The sequence below is a fragment of the Staurois parvus genome, unplaced genomic scaffold (assembly GCF_062004578.1).
Source record: "Staurois parvus isolate SC_StPar_1 unplaced genomic scaffold, SC_StPar_1.0 ptg000882l, whole genome shotgun sequence".
NCBI lineage: Eukaryota > Metazoa > Chordata > Amphibia > Anura > Ranidae > Staurois > Staurois parvus.
Genome location: NW_028318678.1, coordinates 2,414,230 through 2,439,278, shown reverse-complemented (window position 1 = coordinate 2,439,278; position 25,049 = coordinate 2,414,230). Strand labels below are relative to the sequence as shown.

The 25,049-nt window shown below is 40.1% G+C and overlaps 1 protein-coding gene and 1 long non-coding RNA gene across 2 annotated transcripts in view; one reads left to right on the top strand and one right to left on the bottom strand.

Moving 5' to 3' along the window:
• Positions 1-23,517, top strand: part of LOC149442986 (uncharacterized) — a 99,025-nt gene extending 75,508 nt beyond the window's left edge. The window contains exon 2 of the long non-coding RNA XR_016306714.1: positions 22,871-23,517. This is a non-coding gene — a long non-coding RNA (uncharacterized LOC149442986). The remainder of the gene's footprint in view (positions 1-22,870) is intronic.
• Positions 1,705-23,115, bottom strand: LOC149442987 (somatostatin receptor type 5-like). The gene is made up of 2 exons (XM_089656036.1): positions 22,922-23,115; positions 1,705-8,239 (listed from the first exon to the last, which is right to left on the bottom strand). Exon 2 carries the CDS (start codon positions 8,228-8,230, stop codon positions 7,223-7,225), a length of 1,008 nt encoding a protein of 335 aa, XP_089512162.1. The 5' UTR covers positions 8,231-8,239; positions 22,922-23,115; the 3' UTR covers positions 1,705-7,222.
• Positions 23,518-25,049: the final 1,532 nt, after the last annotated feature.

Here is a 25,049-nt window from a genome sequence, read left to right as displayed (position 1 = left end):
AATGCCCAAGTTTCCAAATGGTCAGTCCGCCCCTGACCCTAACTCAAAGATGTATAATTTGCCGAAGCGAAGGATATCCTAACATACTATTCTGTTGCAGCCTCTTTAAGCCCAGGTACACACTGATGAGGTGCGGAATTCACAACATTTTCTGTGCAAATTCCGCACCGCATCTGAATCGCACCCCGTTCATGCGAACCACTGCAGGTGTGTATGTTAAGTTAACAACACCCCAAAATCAGTCCGCAACTGGGGCGGACTGAAAAATCATGGGGCCCCCGGGCAATAGGGGATCATGGGGCCCCTGTGTCCTTGACCAAACTCAAAAAAGCCTATGAAAAGGTACCAAGGGCCTCTCATGGGGCCCCCTACTGACCCCGAGCCCTCGGGCAGTGCCCAAGTTTCCAAATGGTCAGTCCGCCACTGGTCCTCAAAACGCGGGGCGGTGTACAGAATTGGATAGTATAGGTGTGAATATCCATGCAATCTGATTCTAGTGCGGACCCAAAAAAGGGTCCTGTACCTTTTTGCTGCGGTTGCGGTGTGATTTGAACCATACATAATGGTGGCTCAAATCGCACCGCACAGAATTCATAAGTGATTCGCACATGAATGTGGTGCGGTTCCTGTGCGAATCACATGCGATGTACCACACCGCATGAGTGTGAACCTAGCCTGAGGCTCAATTCCCGTACATTGCATTTTGAGGCAGCCCAATAATTCTAATGGGCTCCCCCATATAAATGAAATGCATAAATAGTGCAGGCGCGATTTCTAAAATCAACCCGCACGAAACCGCATTTTGGTGGCACAAATGCATGTGGGCTAGATGCATGGGGTGCCATTAAGAATTAAATGACAGCTTGTTTCTGTGTAGTGCGAGAAAATGCACGATTTTGCACATGTTCCCACACCACACCTGGAACAAGCCCTTAGACACTACCTGTCTACATGCCCTCGCTTCAGTGTCAGCTCCACATCATTGTCAATGGGCATAGCAGCTTATAGTCTCCATAAGGGGCACATATAACAGGGTGGCCATGCAGAAGCATGATCAGGAGATAGTTGTCACCCTATATCAGGATGAGCCTGAGCAACAACTTTTTTGGCAGAATCATCAACTATTATTGTAATGAAAGCTGAATATTGATACTTTTAAGTATGTGATTCTAGGTATTGGGTTTAGCTGTACTTCAAAGTGAAATTTCAGGCATCTATAAGTAAAAACACATGAACTTTTTGATGTGGTATCAGCTTCTTCTAGTCCCTGTACAGCTGAGCTCAGAATGGGGAAGAAGCACCACAAAGAGCCACTCAGATGTGTTGCAGTGCAAGGAGCATGCTGACATAAGGAGAGAGCAGAGTGACAGAAAAATGAGCTCATCAGTATACTGATTTTTTTTTCACTCTGCAGTCATGGGGTGGGGATCGGTATGTGGAGGAGACTTATAAGTGAAAGTGAAACTGCAGCCGAGAAAGATCACGTTCAGGTCAGAAATAAAAATCCGTGAACATGGAAAACAGCTCCAATAAGATCAGGGTGAGGTCAGAAATAAACATCTGTTACCATGTAAAAAATCTCCCATATATTTGCTTCTTGTGCGTATTTAGCTGTTGTGGAGTTCAGCTTTAAAGAGGCCCGCATGTGTAGGATTATCGAGCAAGCGGATCACTTTACATAAATCGTGAGTCTGAATCCAAGAATAATATCATAAAAAATAATAATAGCTTTATTTAAATTCTCCAACATACGAGTCAGGAAAGAACGTGACTAGACAAGCTTGTGAACAAGGAGAATTTGTATAAAAATAAAATGCGTGGTGATAATAGATAGGAATAAATGAGTAGCTTGCTGTCATTGTCTAGCCATAAACCACACCAGGGTAATAATTATTTACAGTAAACAGACTTTATGCTTTGTAACCTTAAGGCATGTCTAAAGAAAGCAGGAAAGCTTGTTTCATACATCGCATAATCTGCACAGGAACACAAAGCAACCAATGAGTACCCAACTGTGATTAGAGTTCACTTGAATGTACCTGGGTTTGGTCTGGGGTGGGTTCGCCAAACCTAACTGAAGTTAGGGGGATAAATCTGACCCCATGGAAGGAACGCAGTAACACATAGTAACCAACCAGAACCCAACTTTGTTTAAGTTTGAGCTGAATGTAGATGGGTTCGGTCTGGACGAGTTCACCAAATGCTTCTGAAGCTCAGGTGCTAAAACTGAACCCTATAGAAGTAACATAGTAACACAAAGTAACCAATAAGGACCCAGCTGTAATTAAAGTTGAGCTGAATGTACCTGGGTTTGGTCTGGGGTGGGTTCGCCAAACCTAACTGAAGTCAGCGGGATAAATCTGACCCCCATGGAAGTAGCGCAGTAACACAAAGTAAACAACCAGAGCCCAACTTTGTTTAAGTTTGAGCTGAATGTACCTGTGTTTGGTCTGGGGTGGGTTTTCCAAACCTGACTGAAGTCAGCGGGATAAATCTGACCCCCATGGAAGGAACGCAGTAACACATAGTAACCAACCAGAACCCAACTTTGTTTAGGTTTAAGCTGAATGTACCTGGGTCCGGTCGGGGTGAGTTTATCAAATGCTTCTGAAGCTCAGGTGCTAATACTGAACCCTATAGAAGTAACATAGTAACACAAAGTAACCAATAAGGACCCAACTGTGATTAGAGTTGAGCTGAATGTACCTGGGTTTGGTCTGGGGTGGGTTCACCAAACCTAACTGAAGTTAGGTGGATAAATCTGACCCCCATGGAAGTAATGTAGTAACACATAGTAACCAACCAGAGCCCAACTTTGTTGAAGTTTGAGCTGAATGTACCTGGGTCCGGTCGGGGTGAGTTCACTAAATGCTTCTGAAGCTCGGGTGCTAAAACTGAATCCTATAGAAGTAACATAGTAACACAAAGTAACCAATAAGGACCCAGCTTTGATTAGTACCTGGGTTTGGTTTGGGGTGGGCTCACCAAACCTAACTGAAGTTAGGGGGATAAATCTGACCCCCATGGAAGTAATGTAGTAACAAACAGTAACCAACCAGAGCCCAACTTTGTTTACATTTGAGCTGAATGTACCTGGGTTTTGTTTCAAGCTGAGTTCACTGAACACTTCTGAAATTTGAGTGCCAAATCCGTCTTGATTTGAGTCAAAGACATTTGAGGTACTTTCTTACAGTAAACTAAAATGCAATTGGTTGCTCTGTGTTCCTACACTATGAACATTATCAACCAGTATTCTCCAGACTGTGAAATGAAATAATCCAGGTAGGCTGCAGACATTTTATTTAGATATATTCAATACTCAGATCAGATCAAAAAATAATCAATGCAAATTTTGGCTTCGTTCAATTTCAAATGACTTTTTCCTTTGTTGGAAATAAAAACATAGCTGCGGAAGAGATTGAAGGATGTACTAAATGAGTAAGGAGTGCTATGTTCCCCTTGCTATTTTACATGGGCCAGCCAGGTCTGGGGCCCCCATATATTTTAAAGGGGGCTTTCAGATTACAATGAGCCCTCCTGCCCACAGACCAGGACAACCACCAAGCCAAGGTTGTGGGGAAGAGGTTCTTGTTCTTGTCAACATACAGGAAAGGGTTGTGGGGAAGAGGCCTTTGCTCTTGTCAACATAGGAACAATGGTTGTGGGAAAGAGGCCTTTGTCCTTGTCAACATAGGGACAAGGAGCTTTGCCAGGTAAGCCTCCACTAGCAAAAAATACCCTATCCAAGTTGAGGACATGTGACCTAATATGACTCAGTAGGAGGGGGGGCGCACACTTGTTCTCCTCCTTTCCTGGTCAGCAAGGCTACATGATTGACTTAGGGTCTATTAAGGATTTTGGGGAGCTCCATATTTTTTTATTTGTTTTTTTTTGCATGGGGCTCTCCCTTAAAATCCATACCAAACAACATTTTTATCTTTGTAAATGTCAGTTTTGCTGCAGTAGATTGTATACATAGTACAGATGTGCCACTTCATAGAGTCAAGCACATCCCCCAGGCAGGTTATGTAAAGGCATTTTGCATTTTTGATGTTGCACTTTTAGCATTATTCAAATCATTTCTCCCTGCCAAACAGAATTTTTAATGTTTTTTTAATTTTATTTTTGGTGTGGTACATGTTCTCCAGAGCAGCCCCCAGCCCCCCAAGCCATTTGTTCAACCACCCCTTGCCTATTAGCCTAGGAAATGGCCATCAATGGGTTTTTTTTTAACATTTGTCCTAAATTGACTGCATCCAAATTTCGGTAATGTTCAATGAACCCGCCCTGAACTGAACCCAGGCACATTTGGTTCATCACTACTTGCTATACACAATGCTGTTATACAGGCCAAAGCAGATGTGTACAAAGTCTCTAAGAAAACTGACCAAAACTGGAAAGCAATTACTTGTGTGTGAGGACTGTGATTGAATTAGGAGAATTAGATATACGTGTAAAGCATCACTGAAAGATTGATCGATCTGCAAATCTAAAAGAAAACTAAATGCTAGGACTAAGGCTATGTTCATAGTTGTGCGTTATGGGAAAGTGATCAAAATTGTGCGTTTTTTCTGCAACGCACAAAACCATGCAGCCCTTTTTCAGAAGCGTGGCAGTGTCATTAATCCTTAGTGGCACCCCCACACATCTTGCTAATGCATGCGCAAAATACCGCGAGGGAAAATCTACTAAAAGTGGTGTACTCAGAATCTGGTGCAGCTGTGCATGGCAGCCAATCAGTGTCTAACTTCAGTTTGTTTAATTAAGGTTTAGCAATAAAACCTGGAAGCTGATTGGTTTCTATGCAGAGCTGCACCAGATTTTGCATTCTTAATTTTAGTAAATAACCCCCCCATGTGTTTTTGTGACATTGTTTTTAAAAAGGGTCAGGCACTTCTACATGTTTCTCATGTATAGGACAGCCCACTGAAATGAATGGACTCCCCTGAACGTGATGAGTGGAAATGCGCAAAAATGCTCATGCCCTAGAGTGACAGCGTTCACTCATTGCACTTTAGCTATAGGGAATAGCATTGTCAACCTAGACTGTTATGCTAAATGGGCTACAAAACCCTCCCATTTTCCTTATCTCCATTACATAGAGGGGAGCTGTTCTATTGCTTATAATATTCTGTAGTCAGGGGCGGACTGACCATTTGGAAACTTGGGCACTGCCCGAGGGCCCAGGGTCAGTAGGGGGCCCCCATGAGATGCCCCTGGTACCCTTTTTTATAGGCTTTTTTGAGTTTGGGCAAGGACACAGGGGCCCCATGATCCCCCTGTTGCCTGGGGGCCCCATGAGTTGTCAGTCCGCCCCTGGTTCCAGGATATACACTCTCTCATTACCTCTACTAGACTTCTTACATTTGACGCTCTCAGATCCTCTCATGAGTGGGTGGAGTTGTCAGTCCACCCCTGGCTGTAGTATATAGTGTAAAGAAACACATCTAGAATTCAGAAATGTCTTCTTGTTACACTAGCCAAGACTGCAACTTCAGATCCATCTTGAGCAGTTACAAGTGCCATTAGCCACCAGTGCTATGAGTTTATTTTTGCATTAACATACCACATCCATCCATTTTTACATATGCTATGTATTGTTGCACTAACTTACCATTTTCATAATTATTTAAGGCAATGGATGCTTATTGATGCAAGCCAACAATTATTCTTGTTGACTTCCCGGTAAAAAAATCTAATGAAAAAGCAGGATGTTAAAATAATTTCCAGCTTTACTATACTGAAAAGGATAAATGACCACACACAGGAGCTACACTTCAGTGCATATGTGCCTAGCAGTTACAAGCAGTGGTGGCAACAATAGGCATAGCAGCCCATGAAGGTGCTACAGGGTCTAGGGTTGGAGAGGGGGTGGAAGTTGCTCTTAGAACATCTTCTACAGTCTACGCCAGTGGTCTTCTAAAGTGGTGCCTTTATCCGACCCTTGGGACACTATTCCTCATGATCATCCTTCCACTAAAATGATGGGGCCAGGGGCGGACTGACCATCTGGAAACACAGGCACTGCCTGAGGGCAGTAGGGGGCCCCATGAGATGCCCCTGGTACCTTTTTCATAGGCTTTTTTTTAGTTTAGGCAAGGACACAGGGGCCCCATGATCCCCTATTGCCCGGGGGCCCCATGAGTTGTCAGTCTGCCCCTGGATGGGGCGCATTGTTTATGCCCACTGACATCAGGGAATTTTCTACTCACACTGGTCACAATCTGGCCCGCCTGAAGGCTGGCCGCTTGTTTAGAGAGTTTGGAGACCCTTGGTCTATGCTTTTAGGTGGTGAGAGGGCTTAGAAACACTATTGTCATGTGATGATTAGGCCATGTGTTTCTGATATGACCAAAACTACTGGAAAATTAAAGTTATAGGTGAATTCCCTGTACTGCAGCCCTCACTAAAAAGCAGAAATTCACAACACTGGTACTGACTATGTTGGCAGTGTACTGACTATGTTGGCAGTTCTCCATCTGCCTGTCCTTGATTTAGTAGACAGAAAATGTAATAAGAGTACTACACTAATGCTCAAAGATTCCAAAAAGATTTGAATTACTTTATAATGGGGTGACATTAGATAAAACAGCCAACGTGTTTTAGCAGCCCGAGATCTACCCCTTCATTCGGGTCTTAAAAGCTGTTTGAGTTGGAATAGTGGGCCTCTGAACTACTTATCAGCAGAAAAAAATAGTTTGCTGGGATTTGTCCAGATACATGTCATTAATAGTTAATAGTAAGATGTTCTTTGGACTCTACAGCCATTGGTATTACATTACAATGGCTACCTCCAGGCTCTATACAGGGCACCTTGTGTCCTCTGGCTTATGAAAGCTGCCTAACCAGAGCAGATTTGGCCTCAGCTATAATGGACACCAACAAAGATCCAGTGCCTCATATCCAAATCATCTTGATTTAGGCATATTGTCACAGTTGATGATGCCAGGTACCACAGAGAGAGGTTGCCAATGGTCTCCAACTAAAGTTTGTTATGGGACTCTATGATCTGTTGTTACACCCATGGTTACAAGTATGGAGGCTCCAGAACAGTATTTTCCTTTTAGAATACGGCTGGGTTTTTAGCCAATGAGAACATTATAGATACATATAATACTTAGTGATGCTCTTCATTTCCCATCAAAAAGCATGGCATTCTTGTGGAAATGAGTAGAGTTATGCTCCAAGTACCTAATCAAAGTCATAAGAAGCAAAAAAAAGGTTAACAGGGAGATGATTTTTCTTCTTGTTTTTCTGATGAATTATTGGGCTGACTGTTACTGTCCTGAGTTTTTGTGCAGCACAAAACAGCTTTAAGTGTCTCTTTAAATTTTTGGGATAGAAATCCATAAAGGATTGGATAGAGACAACTTTTCAAGTAAGGTATGAGGCTAATAATGTAGTAAGACCCTTCATTTATTCCCAGATCACCAACAGTGGCTGACATCATTTCCAAGATGTGTGTTGGAAGCCAGAAGACAAAATACACAATTGTCAGGACTAAAATCATGATGATGTTCTCTTTGATGGCTCCAGAACCTGATTTGGTTGCCTTGTCTTGATTTCGCAACTGAACACCCGTTAGGATGAGAAAGATGCATATCAGCAACACAGGGAGCACAAAATCCAGCACCAGCCTGTAAGATATAAAGGTCAAGTTCCAGAAGGCAGAAGGGTTTGGCCAAATAATTTGGCAGTTGTAACTTTCATTCAGGTCAGCAAAAATAAAAAGAGGGATCCCAAGCAACAAACAGACAATCCACACAAGGATGCTGGTCACAACTGCCACTTTGGGTCCAGGTCTCTTTTTCAAAAACTCTGGGAAATACTGCTGAATGAAGACATTAATAGACATGATGGTCAGGAAGTAGACATTGGTAAATGGTGTTAATGCTGTTAAAGTCCAGAAAAGTCTGCACATGAATTTCCCCAAGGGCCAGTAAGTACTGGCAATTTCTGAGGCAAATAGCAGAAGGCATAACATGTGGAAGATATCACCTACAGCCAGACTGAACACATATATGTTGTTAGGAGTCCACATCTTTCGAAAACGCAGAATCACATAAAGGATCAAAGTATTCGCTATGAGGCCAAAGACAGAGACAAAAATGTAATGGATGAATGATAGGGACTGCTCTCTGGAGACATCAGTTTCGTTGAAATCGTTGAAGTCAAAAACCCCGTAGAAGCTTAAATTCTCATCTGGTATAATTTCTGTGGTGTAGTCCATCTTTTCTTTCTAAAGAAGAAAAAAAAATCACATTATTTTCCATAACTGTAGCATTTTTATAGCCAAATTACAATAAAGAAATTTTCAGTTTTGGGTATAGTGGGAAGCATTAGAAGATCTGTCAGGTTTGAAAGTGTCTCTCAAGCTAAACATTTTGTATGCGGTTAACCCGCACACCTACATAATTTTTTTTGTCTGTGTTATGGCTGGGAAGGTTTCATTCACTTCCTGTATTGGTGACTCAACAGGAGATAAGAGGAAATCTCTCCAAAGTAAGAGGAATGTTTTAGACAGCTGTTATCAGAATAGGTGTCACAATTGGAAGGATTGGAAAGAAATTTTTGAATTTCCATCACTTTCTATCATGGTGACAATGGCCACCAGAAAAACAGGGAAGGTGAGTTTAACCAGCAGGTAAAAAAAGACCGCAAAAATAGCCCTACAGAGGTGTAAACATTTTCCCCATGCTATTCAAAACTAAAAAAAAATGCTTTAAATGCTAGAAACTTCAGGTTCTAAAGGCTTTCTGTGTTCAATGAAGTAACATTACCTTCACGTTCTAACTGTCTGACACCAGTCATGTGAATAGGAAGTGTGGTAACTTTCTCCCATGGGAACACAATGATAGTAATGCCATCCTTGGTGTGAAAGGAGGAAAATGCTAAAAGCAATATGTATAAAATCCAGATTTCATTTAATTTTGACTGATATCATAATAAGACAATGTGTTTCAGGGATCGAAAAGGTTCCCTTCACCTAGGCTTGGCACTCTTAAATGAAGGTTCTACTGGACTTATACATTTAGAGGGTTCCTGATAGGTATGGCCACTTCTGATTTGTGGTAAGCCCTAAACAGCCTCTGGAGTGATCATATTAATTATCCTCAAGAAATGCTCCAATTTTATGAGTCCCGATCAACACAATTAGCTTTTTATGATATAAAAGTCTGTATAAAATTACATTTTAAAAGTTCTGCATTTGGCACTTTCCTCCTTGTATACCCAGTCCCTTACTTGAGCAAAGAGCCAACCTTCATCCATTACTCCTGTGAACTATGCATAAGGAGAATCATTCCCAACTGACTGCTTAAGGCCTGACTGAGAACACCAACTGCTTATAGAGAGCCAGCGCACCACTCTGTTCTTTTACTTCCCAAGTAATACAATTTAAATTTTCTGCACTCTAATGGAAATGTTTTATTATTTACAGCCTTTGTCATCAAAGGGGAGATTGCTTCTCATTTCCTGAACTGTCTGATACTCATCACTTAGAAGTGAGAAGAAACCCCCCAAATGGGGGACACAACAGTGAAAAAATTAACAAATCTATCCAAAACAAAAATAAGTGGCTGCTTTACGCTGAGCTTTTATTAATTACATCAGAATATCATAAAATAGGGAAGCCTGAAATAAATTAAATATTTTTTTTAAAATTAAAGCGGAACATAACTGTATCTGAACACCGCAAACCAAAAACACTCTTTCATTTATTTTTAATATTCAAAGTTGAGAAGTTCAATTTCAAATTCAAAGTTTCTGTTGAGAAATCACTGTTGAGAAAATACTCCCTAGCATTTCTAGCCAAAGCCATCTTAAGTAAGGGCAGATGATTCATGTAGCATTTACTTCCTGGAATCCATGTACCTTTAGCTCAGACATATGGGCAGGAAGGTGTGCTTAGCTAAGAAAACCCATCCTCTCATTGGATGATGGAAGGAAAACAAATGCCCATGAAGACTCCTGGGATATATGACGTCATTATGGCTTTGGTTGGAAACCAGGAAGCAAATGAAGAAATGTAAAAAAAAAAGCTTTTAAAAAAGTCAATATAATATACCTTCCTATCTATTTGCTAATACTAGCAGCATAAGGATTAAAAATTATTAATATTGATTGAAAGAGTTTAGTTCCACTTTAACATGTATCCAAATTAAAAAAAGTCTGGGCTTTAGATATATTTTAACTATATTATAACAATGGTGCTTATTTCCTTATATTTTTAGAAACTCTTCAATTATTTATTGTGTCCAAGGGCAAATATGCATATTTTACTTTGACCTATGAGAGGTCTCTAGTCAAATCTGAAGGAATTGAGTTATCTCTTTTTATTTTTAACCCTATAAGTTCATGTTTTTCTTGGGAATTTGATTTACAAACTGAAAAAAATAAATAATTTATTCAACGGAATAAATCAATTATAATTTACAAAGCAAAAAAATAATTATTTCTTTTCAACTGAATAAACAAACCATCATTGTTAAAAGCCGTAACCAGATCTGAGAAGCTTGAAAATGATAGATTGCCTCGGTTTTATGGTGGTAAAATTTCCAGACAAAAAAAATGAGTGGAAAGTCTTTACAAATAGCATACACCTTTCTGCAGACGAGGTTGTGTTGGGTTATCAACACCTTGGAAAAAAGTTAGAAAAATATTTGGCGAAATGACCCAGAAACAGTTTATAAAAAGCCAGAACTGATGTTTCCCATGAAAACAGTGGCAGAATAACCAATGACCTTTCATAGACATAGTTGTCGCCCTACTTTTTTTCAAAGATAGGCCAGTAATTTGGTGAATAGAGACCAAGACGAAGAGTATGGGTGGGACGTAGTTCTGCACTTAAAGTGTATGTTTAGGCAAAACTTTTTTAGTTTTGGATAGAGTAGGGAAGGGTAGGAACCCTATATTATTTTTTCTACGCTGTTGAGATTCACCCTACTTATTGCCCTCACCATTATCACAGAGACAGAAAGTAATGGAAAACCAAAGAGATGGTTGAAAATCTTAAAATGGAGACCAGTATTCCAGTAATAACTTTCTAAGGGGGTATTTCCCTAACTTTATAGAAACTTCCTCTCACTTTTTGTTGTGTTTCCAGGACATGAGTGAAGTAAAAGTTTACAAAAGGGATACAAATAAAAAAATAAACTGACAGGGGTCTTAACCCTTCCCAACTATAGACTATAAAAGTTTGCCTATACATTTTTCTTAGGACCCCTTTAGCAGTTTACTTAAAAGTAATCTCTTGGTAACCCACTTCCTCTCACATTGATACTTTCCTTCCCTACCTGAGTTAAAACTCGTGCAAGCTCTGTGTTGGTGCTTACACAAGGCTAATGAGCTGGCAATTGGCCACTAAGGTCCTGAGCACTTAGTATCGGGGGGAAGGCGTGAGGGTCAGATGCTCTCTCTTACTTGAAAGTACCTGGCACATCTAAGGCCTTCAGTAGGTGAATGGAGCTGGCAAGGTAAATATCAATGGTTAGAACAGGGTTTCTCAACCAGGATTCCATGGAACCTTAGGGTTCCTCCAAAAGTTGCTAGGGGTTCCTTGAGCATTGAGCAATTTTTGCCTCTCAGGTAAGTTCCCACTGACACCATTGATGTTTTTAGCTGCCTGTAAGGGGGTAATTCTTCCCAATGACCACAATGGTCATTCTAGATTTAGGTGTCCGTTTATGAACCAGCAATAATAGATCGCTGCTCAGTTCTCCTTCATTCTCGGAGAACACAGTTCTCCTGTGAATGCCGTTTATGAAGCATATGTAGATCAGTTCTCCAAACGAAGGGAGAACGGTCTACAAACGCTGGAAAACAGCTGCTTTTACTATAATCTCGCGAGATTACAGTAAAAGATCAGTTTACTAAGCAGAGGTAAATTATCTCTGCTTAGTTTGCGGTCCCTCCGATTCTCCAGCTCTGGGCTGGAGAATCTGGAAGGAGAACACAGATCTCCAGTGAAGGGCTGAACATGTTCTCCTGGGTGTCATAAACTGTGAATGACCAGAGAATAGCTGTGATCCTCTGAATCGCAGCTATTCTCTGTGTCATAAACGGACACCATAGTATCTAGTCACTAATGATCTACAGTATGGTCACTGTAGATATAGTAATTTTTTTCAGGAGTTCCCCCACAGTTATTTCAAGGGTTCCTCTGTTTGGAAAAGGCTAGGAAGGCTGGGTTATCAAGGGAACCTATCATTATGCCCTACAAGGGGCAAAGCGACTATTGTACTTTAATGCCAAGAGAGTCACCCCAAAAATCTAATCCGTGAAAGATTGCTGAGCCAACTTCCCAAAAATGCCATCAGGATGAATCTTAATGATTTCACACATGGTTAGCTATGATTTCATAAGAAAACACTGTGGGTATTTCAAAATTCTGCTTATTTATAAAGGCTTGTTTTATTTTTAAATTTCCACTCATGTGTACAGCACACTAATTTTTGGATTTTGTGAAAACATGGCAGAACTACTATGGCTCTGTACCAATGACATACTTTATATGATTATGTGTCAGATAAGCCTCTCCCTCTTCCTTCATGCAATTTCGATGGTTTTCTAGTAATTGTGATAAGATTAGATAAGATGAAGACTCTTCCATCCCCAGAGTTCAGGTTATATCCCAGTTTAGAACAATGACATTCCTGTTGTGTTGACACCAGGAAGAAGATGGCTAGATAGTGACAATGGGTTTCCTTATTGAGCGGCTCATGTTACGGTTTGTTCCTGTTCTTAATCCAAATTCCTGATCAATAGCACTATACAAAAACCATACATGGCAAAACATAAAACAGTGCTATGAGAGGCGGAAATCTGAAGTGCAAGTTAAGAACCTGCCTGGTACAGAATATGGGAGCTAAGGCAATCTGAGGGTTGGATGTCACATGACGTCTGACAGTTACTGCTCAATCTTACACACAGGCTTTTCATCTTCCACTTTCTGAGGGAGCAGTGAGTGCGGTCAGGCAGTTGACAGGCAGCATCTGTCAGATTTTAAATGACCTCTGACCCCTAAAACTCCAGCAAAAGTGAGGCTCAGACAAAATATTATAAATAAAGGGGCATTATAAATAAAGGGGCATTTTAATCTTTAATAAGCAAACATGCACATTAACATTAATCAAAGATTGAATATTCACATTTATATTTAACCTCAGTAGTATCCTGTCCTCAGGTGGTACTTCCTGACCAGCTCTTGGGGTTGGTAGGTCCAACACCCTTCAGCTTTATTTCTTGGTTACTGGTCAGTGAAACTGCTAATCATTCCTTTAGGCCAACAGTGATGGTAATGAGGGAAAGGTAATGGGTTAGGCTGGAGGTAGGAGGTAGGAGCTGGTTACTATCTGAATAATAGAGGGCCCTGGCCATTAGGATTCTGAGCGTGGCCTACAAGGTCTGCATGTTTTTAAGAAGGCACCTCTTTTTATATATGGTGGCAGTTTAGCTTAGATTAAATTAAACTTGTGCTTTGCCAAAGAAAAGTTAACTGAATTTGTGGTTTGCCAAGAAGATGATGGTGACCCACCAACTTAATATTTTAAGCTGCTCTTAATGTCCCCAAATTCCATTCTTCTTCCAGCAGCAAAGAGTAGAAGGAGTTTGCAAACTCCAAATTGTAACTTTGAGCTTACACAGGTATGAGAACTTTTATACGCCCCCATGTGCCCCGTCTATTGTCCCTTTGAAGCGGTGCAGTTGTCCTGTACCCTTAGCAGAAAAATACCCCCAAAGCAGAATGTTTCCACCACCATGTTTGACAGTTGGTATGGTGTTCTTGGGGTCATAGGCAGCATTCTTCCTCCTTCAAATACGGCGAATTGAGTTGATGCCAAAGAGCTCAATTTTGACCTCATCTGACCACAACACTTTCAAACAGTCCTCCTCTGCATCATGTAGATGTTCAATGGCAAACTTCAGACAAGCCTCGACATGTGCTTTCTTGAGCAGAGGGACCTTGCAGGCACTACAAAGGTTTCAATCCTTGTCGGCGTAGTGTGTTATCAATTGTTTTCTTGGTGACTGTGGTCCCAGCTGCCTGGAGATCATTGACAAGATCCTCACATTTAGTTCTGGGATGATTCCTCACTGTTCTTGTGATCATTGACACTTCACGAGGTGAGATCTTGCAAGGTGCACCAGACCTAGGGAGACTGACAGTTGTTTTGTGTTTCTTCCTATTGCGAATGATTGCACCAACTGTTGTCATCTTCTCACCAAGCTGCTTGGTGATAGTTTTGTAGCCCAGTCCAGCCTTGTGTAGGTCTACAATCTTGTTCCTGACATCCTTGGACAGCTCTTTGGTCTTTGCCATGGTGGAGAGTTTGTAATCTGATTTTTTGATTGCTCCTGTGGACAGGTGTCTTTTATACAGGTAACACAATGAGATTAGCAGCACTCCCTTTAAGAGACTGTTTCTAATCTCCGCTTGTTACCTGTATGAAAGACACCTGGTAGCCAGCAATCCTGCTGAATGATAGGGGATCAAATATTTATTTCCCTCATGAACATGCAAATTAGTGCATAATTTGTTAGACATGCATTTCTTTTGCATTTTTTGTTGCTATTCTGTCTCTCAGTGTTACAATACACCGAACATTCGATTTTTAGACTGATCATTTCTTTGTGAGTGGGCAAACATTCAAAATCAGGAGGGGAGCAAATACTTATTTCCTTCACTGTATGTGATCTCTTTGTTAGGAATTAGACATGTGAATTTCATTTAATTACAATTTGTATTTTGGACACAAATTTCATTTTCAAAGAGGTGCATGTATAGGAATCTCAGAATAGACATAGTAGAGAATGTCAATGAATCCAAAAAAGTTATAGTAAAATTAACGAATGCATTTGTTTCATTCGGATAATGTCACATGATGCGATAGTAGTTTGGACCCATTGGGAAATTAATTTAATTTTCAAATTTGTTTGATAATTCATATAACAAATGTATCCAAATTGGTTCTATTCATTAATTTGTATGCACATGATGCCAGTCTATACTGTCCGCTCATATTATCAGCTCATGCCATTTCTCTAGGTGGTTTGGACTAGTGTCCAAACATATTGCATCCATCCGATTCGCTAATACTTTATATTGAATATATAGCAATCTTCCAGAAAAACTGCAAAATCCACCCAGACCAATGAATATACGAAACAAATGCCAAAGATACAAAAAAATTCCAAAAACGAAGTGGTTCATGGTGAATCAAATTTTCTTAATAAACAAATGCATCCAAACCATTTCTGGCGTGCACATGTCGATTAGGAATCTTCATTTTGCTGTGCCTTTTGGACTTTTTTCAATTTTCAATATTTTACTGGCAGCGAGATTTCTTCACAGTAATTTGTCTCTCCACACTCTCCAACAATTCCATAATAGAGGTGTCACTATCTCTATGCATTTGTTTATTTTACATTATGTGGAATGCATTGCGGGAGTGTGATACCATCATTTGGTCTTGCAGAGGCCGTGGTGATTGAGCAGAACTTGAAATTCTGCTGAGGATATCACAACAGTTATGTCCCCCAGAGATAAAACAAACCAGCATATAATTCAGCTTGATAGCAAACACCAATCTGCAATAAAATGTTTGGCTGGAGATAATGTTTGGTTGGAGATGACCTTTAAAGTACTATAAATCTATTGTAGCTGAGAATCACATGGAAGAAAGTTCATGAAAGAGTCCATTTTCTTTTAAAAACTGTCACTAATGAAGGATTTTAATTCTGGCTTTATGAACCCTCTTCTGACCAGGAAAATATCTTCTGGCTGTTAGTGTCAGTAGGTTCTCTTTGATGGACATAATACAGTAGCCGATTATACTGTCTGTGCTATGCAAGAAAGTATTGTAATAACTCGGCTGGTCTGTCTCCAGTTACAATCTCCAAAGCAGAACTCTAGTGAAAGGGAACATATCTCAGGTTTACAGTGGAGATAAATTTAATAACACAAAACTGATAGCATCGTAAAGTTGTCTACTAAAAATGTTTTCAAAAATTGGTTACTGACTGTTACGCATGTGCACTGCAGGATGTTGGGAGTAAGAGCTGGATGCTGGGACAACATAGCGCATGAGCATATGCGCAGTTCATTGTATAGTTTGGGCATATTATTATTATACAGGATTTATATAGCGACAACAGTTTGCGCAGAGTTTTACAATATAAGGGAGACAGTGCAATTACAATACATTTCAGTACAGAAGGAATAGGAGGGCCCGGCTTGTGGAGCTTACAATCTAAAGGAAGGCGGAGGTGATACAAAACGTGCTAGCTGCGGGGGATGATCTGCTGGAGGTGATTCAAGTACAGTTCTTAGGTGGAGGTGGTGTAGGCTTCCCTGAAGAAGTGAGTTTTCAAGGATCGCCTAAAGGCAGACAGGGTGGGGGCTGACCGGACATGCTGCGGTAGGGAGTTCCAGAGGATGGGAGAGGCTCTGGAGAAGTCCTGGAGGTGAGCGTGGGAGGAGATGATGAGGGAGCTAGAGAGGAAGATATCTTGGGAGGAGCGGAGTGGGCGATTTGGGCATATGTGAGCTCTGATGAAGAAGGGGAACTCTTGAAAGATGTCAACATCTGCTACACATCATCAGGTACCATCTGTATCTGCCTAGGGCAGGGGTCTCCAAACCGTGGCCCGGAGGCTAGATGTGGCCCTTTGCCTGCTTTTATCCAGCCCTTGGGGCACTATTTCATCCACTGATGCCAACAACGGGGTATAGTTTCCTCCACTGACACCAATGAAGGGCACAATTCCTCCCAATGGCATTAATGATGGGTCACAATTCCTCTGAATGACACCAAAGATTTGGTTGAATGACACCAACAATGGGACATAATTCCGTCCACTGACACCAACGATGGAGCATTTTTTTCCAACCTATGTCGGGACCTTTTCTACTTTTTCTAATGGTCATAGTCCAGCCCCCCCTAAAGTAAACTGGCCCTTTGTTTAGAAAGTTTGGAGACCCCTGCTCTGGGGTAACAGACTGTGGATGTGGTTGAAATTTCTTTGTTGTATGTTAAGAGCCTAACATTCATCTGCATTTATGAGTAAAATTATTATTTACTTCTATCCTAATACATGGTATCATTGATAATGCACTCTGATAGTTCACCTTTTTATGATTTTTGTGATATATGTAAACAGTGCAAACATGTATGTTGTATATTTTGTATATTTTTCTTTAGTTAAGTTATTTTTCTCTGCTTCCAAGATTACATGGCCCTGAAGAAGCAAACAATGTGAAACGGGTTGTTCTCTTTGATAATATTTTGGAACAGAGTATGATAAACATTAATGCCTCTATAAAGGCTATGAGCCATGGACTGTTTTTAATGTTGTGATTTTAATTGTAATTTGGAATAAATTTTGTATTTTTATACATACATGTGTGTGTCCTACCTTGTACCAGTAAAGTCTCATATATGTTTTAATTTTTTTGAGCAAATTAAGCATTAAGGGATATGGTACACTTAAATGGCAGTCGTTATTTAGATTATGTGACATATGTAAAGCTGGCCATACACAGTGCAAACTTCAGGCGGTTCCCAATGAACCAGGTGAAATTCTCTTCATTGGTGGCCCTGAAAATTGAGGAGTTGGGCGGAAAACCGTTGGATGAACAGTAGCTGAAACCAATCCTATAAAGCCATTGTTTGGATTATATGACAGCTGTTGTCCACAGCAGTCTAAATATAAAAGTCCGGCAGGAGGTTTGTCCATCTACATGGAATGAGGAAATCTGTTTTTTTTTTTTGGTTCAGATCACAGACTCAAAGAAAAAAAAACATCTAACAGTACCTGGCCATCTTAAGATACTGAAAGTAACCTGTTGCTGCCTACATAACACATACAATATGTGCGGCAAGAAAAGGGTGAGCCTTACGCCCACATGCTGTACATATGGATGAATGAGCAAGCAAGGTTTCTCTGCTGTCAGCATGCTCACTTCACAACTCTCGGCCCCCACTAACGATCAGTATCCAGCGGGACCAGCTTCTGATCATGTAACCACTGTGACAGCCAATCTTAGTGGTTACATGATCACCAATCCTTGACACCACCTTACTGGGCGTAGAGACCTTGTTAAAGGGCCACCAGGGCTGGGTGGGAAGGGATTATTATCCATGTGCCATGTAATCCACAAGCCCATGCAAAGGAATGATTTCATCAATGGCAGACCAATAGCTGAAACCAGATGACTCCACACCAGGAGAAGATGGCAGCAGTGACGACAGAGTAAAATTTGGATGGCTGACCCCATATGACTAGAGGAGGACACACCAGGAGGATCATACACATACATTATGGCAAAAGCTCTAGGGACACCATGATGATTCAGTTCTGCATTAACTATAATACCTTAACACATACTAAAGCAAAAACTACTGAAACATTACACAGTTAGTCCAACAAATAATGGATTCTGAGCTCTTTACATCTGCAAATTGCAGTAATTTATAGGAAGCAAGCTTCCCCTGTTATCAGGAAATGAGAACAGTCAAGTCATTGTTGACTGGCTTCTATGAATTGGTGAGCATTGAACATTGATCTAGTGTCACATGATAGCGGTCTAAACAATCTGGCCACAGACTGATTTGTTTGCTTTTAATACAATTATATAACTCGTACAAGGTACCCTTAAGCTGGCTATACACTAGTAGAATGTGGTTGGAAATGTTTTGTTTGTTTGATTTTCTAATGGTTAGTGGGGTCAAACCGATGATTGTTTTAGATACTTGAAGGATGGAAAGTTTTTCTCGAAAAACCAATTTCTAACTGTGAACGTGGCTTTTGTTTGAGAAAAAAATGGTGCCTTTTGTCGTCTGCATGTTCTAGGAACAAAAGAATCCTATTTAATACGTCTGGGATTCCAGTCAAGTGGCAGGTCTGGACAAAATTTTAAGGGCCTTCCAACAAAGGTAGTTGACTCAAGGATGGTAAGAAAGAATGTTCCTAGGAATTATTTTTCAAGACTTCCATACTAATGTTCCATCAGAATTCTACTGGTGTATGGCCAGCTTAATGCTGGCGACCATAGCAGTTTGACCAGTGATATTGCAAATGTGCATTGTACCCATTCAGACCTCAATGGTCACCTTTTCAGAGCAGTGAAGGCTAAGAAAAGCCAATGCTAGTTGGCTACACTGGGCTTCTGCCTGATATTACCTGTTTTTCTTTTATTCTAGAACAATAGGGAACCCTGTGGACATTTTGGCTGGCCATAGAAGGATCAAATCTCAACCGGTTTAGCAGGGACCGGCCAAGATTCAATCCATCTATTGCAGCTGTCTCCAAACTGTGGCCCATGGGTCATAGGCCACCCTTTGCTTGGCTTGTTGGACCATTCCTCCCACTGATACGAGGCACCATTCCTCCCTACTGATACTAACTATGAGGCACCATACTTTCAACTGACTCCAACTGTGGGGCATAATTCCTCCTGCTCCCACTATTCAATGGTGGGGCACTCTTCCTTAAATTGAAACACCAACAACGAGGCATAATTTCTCCCAGTGACACCAATGATGGAGCACTATTCTTCCCATTGACACCATTTATAGGGAACTGTTTTATCTCTTTTTAACTCTCGCTGATGCCGAGACATTTTCTACCCCCACTAGCCATAGTCCGACCCCCATAAAACCTAAAGAATCAACTGGCCCTCAAATCCCTCTTGTATTGAACTGTATTGTTGCTGTTTTGTCTCCCGTTATATTGTAAAGCGCTGAGCAAACTGTTGGCGCTATATAAATCCTGTAAAATAATAATAATAATATACGAAGTTTGGAGACCCCTGATTTATGGGAAGGCTGATTGCATTGAAGTTGATCCATTGATGGACTGTAGAACAACCAGCCTATCAAATTTTTTTTCATGTGATCTCTGCCAGCAGCTATAGTCACAGCAGTGATCATTGAGTTCTATCAGCAGGGAAGGCTTCTTACCTGCTGAATACAATAACACAGCAGGAAGAATCGAGGGGGAATTGAGCAATTTTCATTCTTTACACTCCTGTTGGAAGGAAAGAAAATTGCATAATCTATGGGCTGCTTTACATTATCCTCTTTATCTGAGATTACAGTGATTTGAAAGATCCTATAAACCCTTAAAATACAAGTGCTCCCTTTTATATGAGCATCGTGATACTTTGGACTAGCAAAGAAGGAATGAATTAATCAAATTGTGGGCTTGTAATCAGGGGCGGACTGACAACTCATGGGGCCCCCGGACAATAGGGGATCATGGGGCCCCTATGTCCTTGCTCAAACTCAAAAAAGCCTATGAAAAAGGTACCAGGGGCATCTCATGGGGCCCCCTACTGACCCGGGGCCCTCAGGCAGTGCCCGAGTTTCCAAATGGTCAGTCCGTCCCTGCTTGTAATAAATCTGTTTTATAAAATATATTACTACTCCTGTTTTGAGATATATCATGTATTGGCAAGGACAATAGATCTTACCTGTAATGTGGAAATTACAAAAAGTTGTTGAAGTTCTTTATATATTATCTGGGAAAATATTTGTAATAATAATTGTCTATCATTGCCTTACATTTTCTTAATTTAATCAATTCTTAAAGTGTATGTAAACACTAACAATAAATTTCTGTTATTTTCTTCATTTTGGTCTGTTAAATATGTAATTGAAAGTGTTTTATTATATCTGTTCAACAAGTCCTAACAAAGCGTTATACAGTCCTAGCACACTCCCTATTCTAGGGTGACAACGCTGCTGAGTACGGTTGTCACCATAGGACGGGAAGTGTGTTTATGGCAGGATTACCAGGATAATATACAGGGAAACATATGAAAAAGAAAAACTAATCACATCTACGGAATAGTAGTCTGCATACCATACCACCGAAAGCATTTTTTTATATCTCTTCAACAAGTGCAAAAAAAAAAAAGAAAAAAGAGTCACTGTTAATGCAGCCAGAAATCTTGTGAGCTGATAACATCCTGTACTCTCTGAACTGTTAGCAGTTAGCATTGTCCCTTGCTATCTCTGTGGACTACTAAACACCTCCCCATGTTGTAGAAAAGAGAGGGAGGTGTTGTGTAGTCCTGACAAAATGTTATGTATTCCTACTACACTCCCTATCCTGGGGTGATAGCGCTGCTCAGAACAATTGTCATCCTAAAACAGGAAGTGCGTTAATGGCAGAATTAACAGGTTAAAATAAAAGCGGAAAAGTGTGAAAAAGGAAAATTAATGTAGCCACCATATCTAAGGACCAGTAAACTGCAATATGCAATACAATTATTTTTTTGTTCTTGGGTTCATATACGCTTGGATTATTGTCCTAATCACTCGTTGATGGGTTTGTAGTGTGTGGAGTGCAACTGAACCCAGGGAACAATTGGAAAATAAATAGGGGGAAATTTGTTAGAAAACTATCTATCAGTTGTAACTTTCACTGGGTCCAAGAAACCCAAATACAACTGAAAATTCCAAAAAACAATGGTATGGTTAACGTAATATTGTTACAAGAATTGGGATCTTTCTAAATTAAAATCATGTTGTTCTAAGTTAAGTTTATATTAAAAAAACCTGTTAATTCATAATCCATCCGTCATCTATCTATCTATCTATCTATCTATCTATCTATCTATCTATCTATCTATTCATATCTATCTATCTATCTATCTATCTATTCATATCTATCTATCTATCTATCTATCTATCTATCTATCTATCTATCTATCTATCTGTCTATCTATTCATATCTATCTATCTATCTATCTATCTATTCATATCTATCTATTCATATCTATCTATCTATCTATCTATCTATCTATCTATCTATCTATCTATTCATATCTATCTATCTATCTATCTATCTATCTATCTATCTATCTATCTATCTATCTATCTATCTATCTATTCATATCTATCTATCTATCTATCTATCTATCTATCTATCTATCTATTCATATCTATCTATCTATCTATCTATCTATCTATCTATCTATCTATCTATCCATCTATCTATCTATCTATTCATATCTATCTATCTATCTATCTATCTATCTATCTATCTATCTATCTATCTATCTATTCATATCTATCTATCTATCTATCTATCTATCTATCTATTCATATCTATCTATCTATCTATCTATCTATCTATCTATTCATATCTATCTATCTATCTATCTATCTATCTATCTATCTATCTATCTATCTATCTATCTATTCATATCTATCTATCTATCTATCTATCTATCTATCTATCTATCTATCTATCTATCTCTCCATTTTTTTAAGTTTATACAGTATATCTTCCCTCTCTTTCTAAAACTGTTCTCTATTTATACATCCTAATGCCATAGAATTTATTATCTATCTAATCTATCTATCTATCTATCTATCTATCTATCTATCTATCTATCTATCTATCTATCTAATCTTAGTATCTCTCTATCTATCTATCTATCTATCTATCTATCTATCTATCTATCTATCTATCTATCTATCTATCTATCTATTCATATCTATCTATCTATCTATCTATCTATCTATCTATCTATCTATCTATCTATCTATCTCTCCATTTTTTTAAGTTTATACAGTATATCTTCCCTCTCTTTCTAAAACTGTTCTCTATTTATACATCCTAATGCCATAGAATTTATTATCTATCTAATCTATCTATCTATCTATCTATCTATCTATCTATCTATCTATCTATCTATCTATCTATCTATCTATCTAATCTTAGTATCTCTCTATCTATCTATCTATCTATCTATCTATCTATCTATCTATCTATCTATCTCGATCTGACAATTAAATATTGATAGTTTACAGTCTATTTAGGGTTGCCCTGATTTTAAAAAGTGTTCCCCCCCTTGCAGACTTTGTCATGTAATGAAGCAACCCAAGCAAATAAGGACGATTGGACTTACATGACCCAGAAGCCTCCAATGAATAGAAGAATTGTCGTCCAATGAAGAAGGACCGTACACCTGGGATAATAGGATTGGTATCAGTCAGTAGAGAGAAGTCCAAGGCTCCTGTGCTTCTTCTTCAGTGCTCAGCAATCCCAGCCACTCCATTCAAATCTTGGAGGCTTTCTTCGAAATACTCTTCCCACAGCAGTGGTTGCCCCTCCTCAGTCAGAACTCAGGGGTCTGGGAGGGGTTGTAGGAAGGAGACATTCATTGGAGTGAAGTTTTGTTAGGGTCTGATTGTCAAAGCCCCTGGAGTGGAAGCAATAGTGTTAACCCTAGCAGTGTCTGTGCCTGCGGCAGGTAAAGGAGAAAGGCTTCGGAGATAAAGTAACATTCTAGGAGACCTGCCACTTCAAGTACTTCTTTGCATATTTCTTTGTTAGAATTTTCAAGCCATTTTTCCATTGCCTGAATTATTTTCCCATTTGTTCCCATTTGTTTTTTTTCTGATTCAAGTAAATTAGATGATTGCATGCAAGTGATTTCCTCAGGGGAAATATTCTTAAGGCTCCATTTACATCATGTGTTGAATAAAGTTACAGTAAATTAAAGTATATGTAGACCCTCACCTTGTAAAATAACTAATTCAGTTTAAAATAGAAATGAAGGGCAAAACCTTTGTGTGGAGATATATAAAAAAAATCATAAAGATTCCTTTTTCCTACTTTAGAAGTGATCACATACCCTCTAAGTTCCTTATGCAGCTGAGAAAATAGAACTGGGGGAGGAGAATTAGCAGCACACTGGTCATCCCAGAGAATGTCTGTGTGTGTTTGGGGGGGGGGGGGGGGTGGTGAGCAGAAGTCTGATCATTGGAGGAGAGCACATTGAGTTCCCAGTACAGCTAGAGAACTGACCATGCTGTGCTCTCATGTGTAGTGTGGTCAGTTTTTAATAGGAAAGCAGAGGGCAGGAACACCAGGGATTTCACACAAAGGAAGCAATACAAAGAAAACATGATACTATTTCATACATGTACATGGTACAACAGGAATATGAAGTTGGGTGTAAATACTCTTTAAAGTGGTTCTAAAGCCTTAAGGTTTTCCACCTTCTCTGCTGCAGGATGCCCCCCCCAGCCTCTCTTATACTTACCTGAGCCCGATCCGATCCAGTGATGTGCACGAGAGCAGCGTCTCTCGCTGCTATCTCCCTCCTCCATTGGCTTCTGCTACTGTCAATCAAATGCTTTACCCAGCCAGCAGGGCAGAACCGCCCACTCTGTGTCAATGGAAACAGACAGGGCAGCTGAGGAATGAGACCACATGGGTGCCCTCATGGAACAAGACTTTCCATGGGGCTACCCACTGAACAGGAAGAGCCAGGAGCATTGGCGGGGGACCCCAGAAGAGGAGGATCCGGGCTGTTCTGTGCAACACCACTGCACAGAGCAGGTAAGTATAATATAGTTGTTATTTTAGTACAAAAAAACCCACAAAGGTTTAATGTCCCTTTAAGGTAGCTCAGTCATGTTCAGTTGGCTGATAGTGTACCTTATTGTAAAAAAAAAAAGGGGGGTGAACCAGGGGCGGACTGACAACTCATGGGGCCCCTGGGCAATAGGGATCATGGGGCCCCTGTGTCCTTGCCCAAACTCAAAAAAGCCTATAAAAAAAGGTACCAGGGGCATCTCATGGGGCCCCCTACTGACCCCGGGCCCTCAGGCAGTGCCCGAGTTTCCAAATGGTCAGTCCGCACCTGGTCAATACCATTGATTAACTTGTTACAATGGCATTTGAAATTGGGTTGGATATATTAGGCAGCAAGTGAACATGTTGTCTCTGAAGCTGATGTGTTGAAAGCAGAAATAATAGGCGAGTTTAAGGATTTGCGCAACTTTTGAGCAACTTTTGATAAGCGCCAAATTGTAATGACTAGAAGACTGGGTCAACATATTTACAAAACTGCAGCTCTTGTAGGATGTTCCCGGTCTCTAATGGACAGGACCTACCAATAGTGGTCCAAGGAAAGAAAACTTGCAAACTGGAAACATGGTCATGGGCAGACATCAGAACTGGGACACAGGAGCAATAAAAGTAGGTGGCCTGGTCTCTCTGGCAGTGCTCGAGTTTCCAAATGGTCA